The sequence below is a fragment of the Schistocerca americana genome, chromosome 3 (assembly GCF_021461395.2).
Source record: "Schistocerca americana isolate TAMUIC-IGC-003095 chromosome 3, iqSchAmer2.1, whole genome shotgun sequence".
Taxonomy (NCBI): Eukaryota; Metazoa; Arthropoda; class Insecta; order Orthoptera; family Acrididae; genus Schistocerca; species Schistocerca americana.
Window position 1 is genome coordinate 346,285,535 of NC_060121.1, and position 13,617 is coordinate 346,299,151.

Sequence of the window (13,617 nt, forward strand, 5' to 3'; positions counted from 1 at the left end):
TATCCAGCAAACAATTGAGGACAAGGCTGAAGTTAATACTCTGAGATGAAAAGGTTGGCACAAAACAGCAACTCGTGGCAGGATGCATCAAAGCAGTCAGAAGACTGGGAACTAAAGAAATAAAAATCATTTTCAGGTAGCACTCGTCGGGTCGAGATAGTCGCTAGTGGGAACGAACGTCAGGGCTGATTTCCCATGTCTGGGGGATGGCTATCATTCTTTAGCATTCAGGTGATGGCCTGGTCTTTTCGTAAAGCCGGCTTAAGGGAGTATGACTTCCCTTTCCAGCAACTACTGAAAAAGAGGTTTTGAAAAGCCTTAGCGGGAAGCAGAATTTTGTGGAGGAGAATCATTAGCTCGAAGGCTGACTGTCGTCTTTACTATCAGTACCTCAGACTAAACGAGTAGTGTGGTCTAGCGGTTCTAGGCGCTCAGTCCGGAACCGCGCGACTGCTGCGGTCGCAGGTTCGGATCCTGCCTCGGGCATGGATGTGTGTGATGTCCTTAGGTTAGTTAGGTTTAAGTAGTTCTAAGTTCTAGGGGATTGATGACCACAGATGTTAAGTCCCATAGTGCTCAGAGCCATTTGAACCATTTTTTTTAAACAAGTAGTGATAAATTAAATTTCGGTGTGCAGCCATATAAGCACTACGACTTCTGCTAATATTTTTGTAGTACATCTTTCGGTCATCTTCAGAGTGATTGCCGAAAGATATACGGACAAATGAGAAGAAATGCTGCTTATAAAGGTTTAGGCCCGAACTTTAGTGGGTCATTTATGTGTCGCAAGAGCTTTAAGATGCTAGTTACATAAGTTTTATTTGCAAGTTGTTAACTTCCATTTCTACGGTAAGCCAATGCAAACACACGTCTGACAATTTATTAACGCAGCGACAACAGTTAACGTTCGTAAGTCCATCGGACAACAGATTCTTATATCAGGAGGAAATAATAGTACCGTGCGGCCTCAAAGGCCTGGTGCAAGTCTTTCAATTGGTCGCCACGTCGGCAGCTTGTGTGTGCCCCCAGCCATGCTCAGGTGGTCACCTATACGAGTAGAAGTACTAATCGGGCCTGATGTCGCCTGATTTCGGTGTTACGGCGAGGAGCGGTGTCTCCAATGCGGCGTGGTCGTTGGAAGAAGGAAATAATAGATCCTGATAATGATTATCTAGTCATATAAAAAAAGATTATGAAATCTTAGTGTACTGGAAACCTCCCTGAAAACAAAATGAACTTTTATATGATCATTTGGTAATAGTTGATGCCGGCCGCGGTGGTCTAGCGGTTCTAGGAGCTCAGTCCGGAACTGCGCGACTGCTACGGTCGCAGGTTCGAATCCTGCCTCGGGCATGGATGTGTGTGATGTCCTTAGGTTAGTTAGGTTTAAGTAGTTCTAAGTTCTAGGGGACTGATGACCACAGATTTTAAGTCCCATAGTGCTCAGAGCCATTTGAACCATTTTTTTGATAGTCGATCTGCAGCGAGTACTGCCTCTGCTGTTGCATTTACCATCTGTCCCCTGTATTATTACTTAGCCTAAAATAATGAAAGTCACGTAATATATAATAATACTCGTAAAGCTGCATAATATGTGAAATATTTGTGACTGCATGGATGCCGATAGAATGCATGGATATCTAATTCCACGTGGGCACATGAGTCAGACCCATCCACAAAGAAGTAAGTTTCACTTTCAATCCGAAAGCCAAAGAAAAGTGAAAGATTTACTGTACATAAATATGAAATCGGAAAAATAAGTTCATCCTAAATGAATGCAACCAACTGTACCTGCTATATGTTGCTTAAGCCAGAAGCATGTAGCAATCTCACCAACAAATGCAGAAGTATAAAGCGAAGAAAGTACAGCGACCAGCCAACGAGACTGTCTGGCCGACCAGAGCCAAGGCAGCAACAATAGCATATGAATCACAAATCGCCGAAGTGCAGCTGTAGTAAAAGCGAAGCTTCGCAGCAAAGTGTCTAAGCTGCCACGGCAACCAACGAGCCTCCCACGTGACATGTCAGTCGTCCGGCTGTCTGTGACTCCAAAGTGCTGTGCGAAGATAGATGTTCCCATCACCTCGGCGCGTGCTCGTTCAGAAATACAAGTTCCACGATGTAGTACTAAAATGTAAACGCAAGGTATTTCAAAGTCTTTGCATCACACATCTAGTGGTGATAAATCACGTAACGGAGGACAACTTTTTTTTAGAAACAAAACGTTCGCTCACGCTTCCCGTGCATTTGTATTCGTTATGATACCGACATGCAGCAAGGGGAAGGTACATTGCGGCGTGCTTATGCCTAGTGCGTTGCTTGTATTCCAGGCATCTTCTCCATTGAAAGGGGGTCAAGCCAACAAAATTAAAGTGTCTGATTCGCTCTTATAATACTCTGTGATCAAAAGTATCCGGACACCCCCAAAAACATACGTTTTTCATATTATGTGCATTGTGCTGCTACCTACTGCCAGGTACTCCACATGAGCGACTTCCGTAGTTATTAGACATCGTGAGAGTTGTAGAATAGGGCGCTCCGAGCAACTCACGGGCTTCGAACGTGGTCAGGTGATTGAGTGCCGCTTGTGTCATACGTATGTACGCGAGATTTCCACGCTCCTAAACATCCCTAGGTCCACTGTTTCCGATATAATAGTGAAGCGGAAACGTGAAGAGATACGTACAGCACGAAAGCGTACAGGCCGACCTCGTCTGTTGACTGACAGAGACCGCCGACAGTTGAAGAGAGTCGTAATGTGTAATAGGCAGACATCTATCCATACCATCACACAGGAATTCCAAATTGCATCAGGATCCACTGTAAGTAGTATGATTGTTAGGTGAGAGGTGAAAAAACTTGGATTTCATGGTCGAGCGGCTGCTCATAAGCCTCACATCATGCCGGTAAATGCCAAACTACGCCTCGCTTGGTGCAAGGAGCGTAAACATTGGACGATTGAACAGTAGAAAAACGTTGTGTAGAGTGAGAATCACGGTACATAATGTGGCGATCCGATGGCAGGGTGTGAGTATGGCGAATGCCCGGTGAACGTCATCTGCCAGCGTGTGTAGTGCTAACAGTAAAATTCGGAGGCGGTGGTGTTATCGTGTGGTCGTGTTTTTCATGGCAGGGGCTTGCACCCTCAATATCACATCAAAGGCCTACATCGATGTTTTAAGCACGTTCTTGCTTCCCACTCTTGAAGAGCAATTCGGGGATGGCGACTGCATCTTTCATCGCGACCGAGCCTGTTCATTATGTACTGCCTATGGCGCAGTGGTTACACGACAATAACATCCCTGTAATGGACTGGCCTGCACAGAGTCGTGACCTGCATCCCATAGAACACCTTTGGGATGTTTTGGAACGCCGACTTCGTGCCAGACCTCACCGACCGACAGCGATACCTCTCCTCAGTGCAGCACTCCGAGAGGAATTTGCTGCCATGCCCCAAGAAATCTTTCAGCACCTTATTGAACGTATGCCTGCGAGAGTGGAAGCTGTCATCAAGGCTAAGGGTGGGTCAACACCGTATTGACTTCCAGCAATACCGACTGAGGGCGCCACGAACTTGTAAGTCGTTTTCAGCCAGGTGTCCGGATACTTTTGATTACATAGTGTATATATCTCCGTCTCCACTTACAGACACTCATTCTTAAGGTTTTCTTGTTGAAATTCACTCAGTTTACTGGGGCAGATAGTACAGAGCACACCAAGTTAGTAGACTCTGCCAGTTCGGTGAAATCTTGTCGAACCATGGCCGCTGAATACTAAAAGGACACCTAGCGTCGCCGGGAAGCGTCAGCGAACATTTTGTCTCTCATAAAAGTTGTTCCCCATGAAGTGATAAGCCCTAGACGTTTGATGCAAAGACTTTGTATTTGACAGAGCACAGTCATGTTAATAGGACAAGAAATGGCCCATGAAAATATTCCCAAAGATATTGAGCTAAAGGGTGTAAATGTTAAAAGAATTTCGTAGAACAGTTTATGGACCTTGGGAAATGGGAAGTCAGCTGGTAGCCCTCGCGAGGGCAACAGAAGAGTCATGGGGCCTATGGGACGGTGCTAATTTTGAGTATCAAGTTATTCATAGCGATAAAGTGTGCTCCCACGCGCCGTTGTTGGAGTGGTTTCCTGTGGTAGCTTGGTGCGCGTGTACATTCTCTGTGGGAAGAGATCGTGTAGCAGAGCGTGGGATCCTTAGCTAGTTGGAAGTATTGTTTAACGAACGTTTCCAGCCTGATGAGATTTACTAGAAGATGCGTTGGGGGTACGTGATTCAACAAGGAAAGTACACTGAGCAAAAGTATTTAACTGTCACGTTTTTGAAACTCCGTCATGTACCCTATGTGCGACGTGACAGTTTGAAATCTGCGTTAAAGATTCCTGCAACCTTCCTTTGCAATGGTGCAAAAGCGTAGCGCCCTTCAACTTCACCATCAAACAACAAGGTGTCGACACAGGCGAAAGAAAGGCCAGAGTTCAAAAGTTGATGTGAGGTGTAGCATGGTTTAATGCTGCCACATTGCCACCACATTTTTCCACAATTGTGTCCAATGCCACCCCGGACGTACCACACAATGGAAAGATCGTCACTCCCACCCCTCCCCCCCTCCCCACTGTTAGCCACACCTCACCCCTTTTCTTGATGACCCTGTGATGGAGGTCGAAACAGCGACACTCAGCGTTGAAATCATGCTGTTTCGTTATGGATGCCTGTGGAAAACATTTTAGACACACACAACCCAGAATCGACACTGAAAGGCCACAGAAGGAGGCATAAAGGGCGTCAATGGTCTGAAATCCCTCTGTTCAGCAGCGCTCCCGGTACCACCTGCACGATCCTTTTGAGCACTTTAAAAACACACGCTCCTGAACAGACTCCTGTAAACGTTCAGGTAGGCAACCCCCTTGACGTCATTCAGATTCCGCATTCCCAGAGGGCGCTAGAACAGTAGCCCACAAAGTCATAAGAATCGGTCAACAGGAGCTTCTGTGCATTTCTAAAGTGCTCAGCAAAGTTATGCAGTTGGCACAGAGAGTGTTGCTGAGATGAGAGAGTGGGAGGCTCGTTGTTTGCAGTGGCAACTCAGAATAGGGAATAGGGGACTGTTTGCCATTTTATTCACGCACGTTTCAACGTTACACCTCCCCCCCTCCACACCTTGTGATCACACCACAGGAAGGCTGAAAAACTGTAAACGCCGTTTGCTGCTTCGAATCAAGTTCATATTTCGTTGAGAGGTTGTGATCCATAGTCGATTCACCCTCTATACCAGAGCAAAAATTGTGGTCTTACTATACTCTGAAGGGGTCGTTCCGTGGTGTTGGAGCTCTGTACTGTCTTGGAGAAGGTTCGGATCGTCAGGGGGTACTAGCAGTGTCAAAGTTTGCCAAGAACGTCGTTGTGTTGCACATCTCACTGCGACGGCGAAATGTGTCTAAATGATCGCCCCAAGGGAAGAGGTGGTTTCATTTAGGCCCTTCATGCCACCTCGTGAGGCCTTTTCTTCTCAGTCTTGAGCGGCGGTGTGTCTGAAATGTTTCCTTCACCCATCCGTAAGAAAACCGCATGATTTGAACGCTGGCTATCGCTGTTCTGACATATATCCCAAGGGTGTCAAGAGAAGAGGTGAGACGTGAAGTCTGGATAACGATTGTCATCGTGTAATACGTCCAGATGGCGTTGGGCAGAATTGTGGTGAAATTTGGTACCAGTCTGACATTAACCCACGTTGTACCTAATATGAACTCTGGCCTTTTTATCGCATGTGTCGACACTTCGCTGTCTGATGCGTCGTCGAGCCCGATTGTGAGGCGTCAGGGCGCCACACTTTTGCACCACTGCAGAGGAAGTCTGTAGGCAGCTTTAAGCCAGATTTAATGCCTCTGCGTCACAATGAGAGAAAAAATTACTTTGTTTCAAAAACGTGGCCATTCAGTTCCTTTGCGCATTGCATATAAGCGAAGCAGAGATGAATGGGGAATCATTCCTGCGGCGATACCGGCCACAAGTGGAGAAATCCACTGTCATCAGTGAGTTTAAGAAGGTAAAATTGTCATTTTCCGGTTCCCGGGATCAAGCATAGGAAAATTGCGAAGTTGGACGGCAGTTGGCATGTTACTGTCGTAAGACCACGGCCTGTCACGGAAATTGGTGGTCAGAGTCTTTGCCGCTTTATAATGTAGAAAAGGCAGCGATCAATGGCGAGTCTGACAACACTGTGCAGTACTGGTGCAGACACAAGTGTTTCGGAGCACACTGTTCAGCGTACGATTGTGAGCATAGGACGCCACCGCAGACGACCACTACAGAATCCCATGTTGGCCTAACGAAGTCGTCATTCACGATGGTATTGAGCACGCGACCATCTACATCGGACCGAGCGTCAATGGAAATGTGTCGTTTGGTCGAATCAATCATGTTTCTTTTTACACTAGTCCGAATACGCCATCAGTTAGTACAGAGGTACTCAAACTCTTCCTCTGGCAGAATTAAAAAATTCAAAGTCTAATCAAATTTTAAAAAATGAGAAAAACTTGTTTTACTCAGTTAACTAATAACGCAGAGATCATAACAAATTTTTTAAAAAATTGCCATCTTTAAAATGTAGAAAAAACCCTTGTTATTCATAGACTACTGGCCATTAAAATTGCTACACCAAGAAGAAATGTAGATGATAAACGGGTATTCATTGGACAAATATATTATACTAGAACTGACATGTGATTACATTTTCACGCAGTTTTGGTGCATTGATCCTGACAAATCAGTACCCAGAACAACCACCTCTGGCCGTAATAACGGCCTTCGTACGCCTGGGCATTGAGTCAAACAGAGCTTGGATGGCGTGTACAGGTACAGCTGCCCCTGCAGCTTCAACGTGATACCACAGTTCATCAAGAGTAGTGACTGGCGTATTCTGATGAGCCAGTTGCTCGGCCACCATTCACCAGACGTTTTCATTTTGGTGAGAGATCTGAGAATGTGCTGGCCGGGACCGTAGTCGAACATTTTCCGTATCCAGAAAGGCTCATACAGGACCTGCAACGTGCGGTCGTGCATTATCCTGCTGAAATGTAGGGTTTCGCAGAGGTCGTAACACATGTGAAATGTAACGTTCACTGTTCAAAGTGCCGTCAACGCGAACAAGAGGTGACCGAGACGTGTAACCAATGCCACCCCATACCATCACGCCGGGTGATACGCCAGTATGGCGATGACGAATACACGCTTCCAATGTGCGTTCACCGCGATATCGCCAAACACGGATGCGACCATCATGATGCTGTAAACAGAACCTGGATTCATCCGAAAAAACAACGTTTTGCCATTCGTGCACCCAGGTTCGTAGCTGAGTACACCATCGCAGGCACTCCTGTTTGTGGTGCAGCGTCAAGGGTAACCGCAGCCACGGTCTCCAAGCTGTCAGTCCATGCTGCTGCAAACGTCGTCGAACTGTTCGTGCAGATGGTTGTTGTCTTGCAAACGTCCCCATCTGTTGACTCAGAGATCGAGACGTAGCTGCACTATCCGTTACAGCCATGCGGATAAGATGCCTGTCATCTCGACTGCTAGTGAAACGAGGCCGTTGGGATCGAGCACGGCGTTCTGTATTACCCTCCTGAACCCACCGACTACATATTCTGCTAACAGTCATCAGATCTCGACCAACGCGAGCAGCAATGTCACGATACGATAAACCGCAATCGCGATAGGCTACAATCCGACCTTTATCAAAGTCGGAAACGTGATGGTACGCATTTCTCCTCCTTACACGAGGCATCACAACAATGTTTCACCAGGCAACGCCGGTCAACTGCTGTTTGTGTATGAGAAATCGGTTGGAAACTTTCCTCATGTCAGCACGTTGTAGGTGTCGTCACCGGCGCCATACTTGTGTGAATGTTCTGAGAAGCTAATCATACGCGTACCACAGCATCTTCTTCCTGTCGGTTAAATTTCGCGTCTGTAGCACGTAATCTTCGTGGTGTAGCAATTTTAATGGCCAGTAGTGTAGTTTTTCGCGTAGCCCTTGTCCACTACCGCGGAACACCAGTGTTCTGCGGAACACAATTTGGGAAACCGTGACCTAGTGGAGGGGATACTGGAAATGTGCACCGCGCCGCGGATACAGACCAGCAGGGGCAGTTGCATGCTATGGCAGACGTTCATTTCGGTTTGAGTGTGACCTCTGATAGTAATCGAAGTCACCACGACTGCTGTGTTCTACGTGAACACTAATGCGAGCCACCTACACGCCTTAATATTTGGGGGCTTTCCCGACGACGATGGCATCTTCCAGCAGGACACCTGTCCCTGTCACAATGCCGGAATAGTGCTACATTGGACTGAGGTGCATGACAGTGAATTGTTCATGCTTTGGCTACCAAATTCGGCCGATCTCAGCCCGATGTAATTCTCCTGGGATGCCATCGTGTTCCAGCTCCGCGCACACAAACCACCATCCCGTAATTTGCGGGGACTGCATGCCCTGTGCGTGTATATCTGGAGCAACATGGTTCCGGAAACCTACCAAGGACTAGTGAAATTCAGGTAACCCATAATCGCTGCTGCATTGAGTTCTAAAGGTAGATCCACCACGCTGCTAAGCAGGTCGTCGTAATGCTTCGGTCCTTCAGTTCATCTCTGTAAGCGCAATATCATCCGTAACTGCTTTACAAAACACTATAACGCCACTTATTGAGTGTGTCACTAACCGATATTACAGCTGCAAATAAATTCCAGTGGCAGAATTTCATTCGCTGTTTCTGTTTTATTTCAGGCAACCAGAGGAACTACTCGGGCTATGACGTCGAGAACAAATCGTACCAGTGGTTCGGTGCCACGCTGCAGACTTCAGGGAACGGCAATGTTGTTGTGAGTATCACCAGACGATCCTGAAACATACCGTGTGAAGTGCTGCAGTGGTTAAGACAGCAGCTCTCCTGAGGACAGAGGTTCAAGTATCTACTGGCCGTCCGGTATAAGCGTTTCGTGGTTTCAGTAAATCGCCTAAGATAAATGTCGACTTGTCACCCCCAACCTTCTCGTAATCTGAGTTTAACTTTTTTTCTAAGGACTTCACAGACGATGGGATGCTCAGTCCTAATCTTTCTTCATTCTTTAAAATCCGCACTTTACATTTCGTTTTGTCAGTCAATAATGACGCGGTGTCTATCTTTTTAACATCATTCCCGACAAACTTGCGTCAGCAAATAATATTTAGTGGCGCATTATCGTACATTTCCAATAAATTCAGTGTTCGACGTTCTTCTCAAAGATTTTTTTTTAAATTCAACATACGCCCCGTAAAAATTCCTTGCAGTTTTTAAAGAAATGCACAATATACAGGTCCGGGTCCTTATTTCTCCATAGGTAGTCCATCTCATTTAAATTTATTTCTAAACCAGAGTGCATTGACACCTTAGCATCCCCTCCCAGATATTCCTTATTTCCCATCTCCCTGGAACAACCACCGCCCTGTCCTCTTGGAAGTAAATGAAAGAAGCCAAAAAATAGATCACGTCACGTAGCTGCTGTCTTTAACGTCGACTACAATTACAGCCTGATGACATACAGGAATAGACAAGTAGTCACGTTAAATGTGCACACTGAGTTGAGAAACAACACAGCTCTTCCGTTATCCTGCTCTACACGTCTTTTTAGTGGTACCCAAATACGTTACATTAACGCAGACACGACTTATCCACCTCTAGTGGAAAATACACATCACTGTACTTGGACAAATTTACCTTATTATGCAAGCTGACGGGCCAACTCCGATTGCTATTTGTTTTGATCTCGTGCCAAGACTACAAGCTATGAAAGTCTGCACATACTGGCGTCGTTCATATTGCAGAGTTGCCTAAACATTTCATGCAAACGAGAGTGCCATTTCCACAGTATGTAAACATATACGCCTTCAACGAAAGGAACTGCAGCGTTAGTATGTTCCACGCTGTTCCATATAAAAGAGTTGAGAAAAGTTTCCCATATCTTTTGGAGCGAATCTTTCTTACTTTACTCATTTTCTTACTCCTTTTACTTTCTGAAGTAAAATCCGGTTCGACTGTTATCTAACACGCAGCCTTCTCGTAACGGAAAACTTTTGCCATACATAAAGAAGACTTACAAGATATGTCGAAGGAAATAGACGACATACTTAGCACAGAATGAGACTTAAGGATAAACAAAGGAAAGACTAACCTAATGATGAGTGGTACAAAGGACATTAACGACTAGTTGAAAATAAAAACTGGAAATGACACAGCATTAGGAGAGGCAAAGGAAATCTATAAAGCAAGAGTACATGAAATAGTCGAAGCAAAGAAGATAAAGAAAACTTTCTTCAGTAGAAGAAACCTACTGGTGTCAGATACTGACATCGAAATCAGGAAGATGTTCTGGAACCTTACGTCTGGAGTACAGCATCGTATGCAATGAAACATGGACTTCGGAAATTAGAAGGAACTGGAAGCAACCGGCATCTGGTGCTATCGAAGAATGCTGAAAATTAGCTGGGTAGTGTACCAGGGGAGAACGCCAAGTGCTGAGAGATTTTCTGGGCCGGCCGGGGTAGCTGAGCGGTTCTAGGCGCTTCAGTCTGGAACCGCGCGACCGCTACGGCCGCAGATTCGAATCCTGGATAGGGCATGGATGTGTTTGATGTCCTTAGGTTAGTTAGGTTTAAGCAGTTCTAAGTTATAGGGGACTGATGACCTCAGATATTAAGTCCCATAGCGCTCAGAGCCATTCGAACCATTTAGATTTTCTGGACACGGAGTATAAGGGCGCCCAGAGGGTTTTCAAATAAAGTAAAGGTCTACAACGGAAAAATATACTCTGCTCTCGGGACGACGTACATGCCACCAGCCACCTGGAGGAGCCATCGCGGTCTGTAGGAGGTGACCCGAAGTCCAAACAATGAGAAAGAATCGCGAAGGAGAAGTGTAAGCTGTCGGTTTGGAGACTCGGAAGATAGAGATAGAGAGAGAGAGAGAGAGAGAGAGAGAGAGAGAGCGAGAGCGCAGTAGCCTCTTCGACCGACACTCTGCTCGCATCCCGTCACCACACGTGACAACTCTTACGCACGTCCTGTTGGTTGACACTGGCACCGCCCGCGTTGTGTGGCGTCTCAGCATCCCTAGCTGGTGCCATTCACTTCTAGCCTTAAATGCATACCATGGAAGGTGTACCGAGTACGATAATACTGAATGTGAAATAAACTTTTCAGTTACCAATAAATTACTCCTAGTAATCTCCTCAAATGGGTGGTCACCTATACAATAGGGAGAAAGTGCTGAGAAAGGGTTAGAAAAGCGTTATGTGGAAATGGTTATCAGAGGTAAGGGTCAGGTAAGTGTATCTTTGGTACGACATAAAAGAATAGTTAACCTGGCGCAGGAAGGAGCAGCAGAGAGGAATAACAAGTCAAGATGGTATACTCAGTGACAAAACAAAGCAGTAGGCTTTTACCAGAAATATTGACCCTTAGACAGTGTGTCTAATAGTGTATTTTAAATATGACAGTATGCCATCTTAAGCACTGTATAGCATTAAAACACTTGATAACGGCATTGTAAAGTCGAAATCATGATCGTGTAAATGTAACACTGCATATAAAAAATGGCGGTACTGACTTTAAAGAAATATAGGCAGGCAAAAAATGTAATGTAACGCATATAATAAACCTTTCACAACTTTAGTTTTTAAGCTATGAGCTCATATGTTACTATGACTCCCAGTTTTAGTGTTCTGAAGGATACCCCTTTACATGATATCTGACCCGTAAGTGAACAAAAACGCTGTCTAGTTAACTTTATTTTACAATCTAAGAAAAAAACTTACATTCATAGAGGTATCGACGGACAATGCAAAATTGTCAACTTTGGCGGCCGGTGGATAAGTGTGTGACGCTGCAGCACACTTTCACTACGCAGCTAGCAAGGATGTTAAACAGGGGACAAGTGAACACCAGGGCCTAAAGTCTTTGCAAATTTCATTCCGTGTACTGAGTTGGGCAGTAACTACGCCTCGCAGGCAGGCGCGTGAGCAGTATACGCAAATGTCAGCGTTTGAGAGAGGACTGTAGATGGGTACAAAGAAGCAGGTTGAAGTAATTGGCGAATCGCTTTACATTTGAATATGACGATTCGACGATGTTGGCTGGAATTGGTGGACCACGGCCGAACACAGCGTCAAGATTACCACTGACCCGATGTGCAACTGGTGCTTCAGGGCCGATTAATAGGCGGCTCACAGAGAGGGTGCTGAGCTCACGGCATCTCTTGGGGGCGACCACTATTGATATCTGCTCACCAACAAGCCCGTTTGCAGTGGCGTCGGGCAGATTCCGCCTGGAGCCTCATTGACTGGAGTACAATTACCTTTCGTGATGAATCCCGCTTCGAGCTGAGCTCCGATGACCAGCGAAGATGTGCCTGGAGACGATCCGGACAGCTGTCAGATACCAACCTCTCACCCACCTTATGGCCCGACAGTCGGGTGATGGCCTGGAGTGCCGTTTTTTTTTTTCATAGCCGGACCCCTTTGGTTGTTATATGCGGCACCTTACAGCACAGAGGTACGTCGACGATATTCAATGGCCCGTTCGTTGCACTTCATGGCAAGCCATCCATGGTGTACATGGATGACAATGCCCCCACACACAGTGAGAGTTTCTACCCGCCCGCACACGGTGAGCCGGCCGCGGTGGTCTAGCGGTTCTGGCGCTGCAGTCCGGAACCGTGGGACTGCTACGGTCGCAGGTTCGAATCCTGCCTCGGGCATGGGTGTGTGTGATGTCCTTAGGTTAGTTTGGTTTAAGTAGTTCTAAGTTCTAGGGGACTTATGACCTAAGATGTTGAGTCCCATAGTGCTCAGAGCCATTTGAACTATTTTGAACCGCACACGGTGAGAGTTTCTACCGCTTGTCTTTGTGCTTGCCAAGCCCTACCTTGTCCAGCAAGATCTCTCCCCGGATCTCTTCCCAACTGAGAATGTTTGAGGTATTATGGGAAAGGCCCTCCAACAAGGTTGGGATTTTGACGATCTAACGCGCCAATTGGATAGAATCTGGCACGATATTCCTTAGCAGGACATCCAACAACTCTATCAATTAATGCCAAGCTGAATAACTGCTTGCATAATGGCCAGAGGTGGACCAACGTGTTACCGACTTGCTCAATTTGTGAAATTCTTTCTCTTGATTAAATCATCCAGTTTTTCTGAAATTGTAATCATTTGTTTATCTGTACGTGTACGTCATATCTAATGATTTCCGTCCCACTCGGGTAATTCCTTCGTTGTGCGTCCTTTTTTTGTCGTAATGTGTGTATTACATAGTGATATGGACTTTCTCATAGAACAACGGAACAGTTAAAGAGGGCTAAAACCAAAGTGGAACCATTATCCCTACAACATATCTGACGTATCTACTCGCTATCTGCATATGAGAAATGCGAAAGACACATGCTAACACCGATGCGTCACAGAAACTGACAGTCCAAATCATGATGACCATTACCCACCAGGAGAGTTGTTGAATGTCTTCCTGATGAATATCGTGCCAAATTCTGTTCAGCTGGAGCGTTAGATCGTCAAAATCCC

General features: G+C 46.0%; 1 protein-coding gene across 1 annotated transcript in view; it reads left to right on the forward strand.

Moving 5' to 3' along the window:
• The window catches only part of LOC124607403 (integrin alpha-PS2-like), a 431,869-nt gene that overhangs the window by 241,220 nt on the left and 177,032 nt on the right, over positions 1–13,617 (forward strand). Inside the window, exon 3 of the mRNA XM_047139727.1 lies at positions 8,792–8,886. Within this exon, the coding sequence (XP_046995683.1) occupies positions 8,792–8,886 (95 nt within the window). The remainder of the gene's footprint in view (positions 1–8,791; positions 8,887–13,617) is intronic.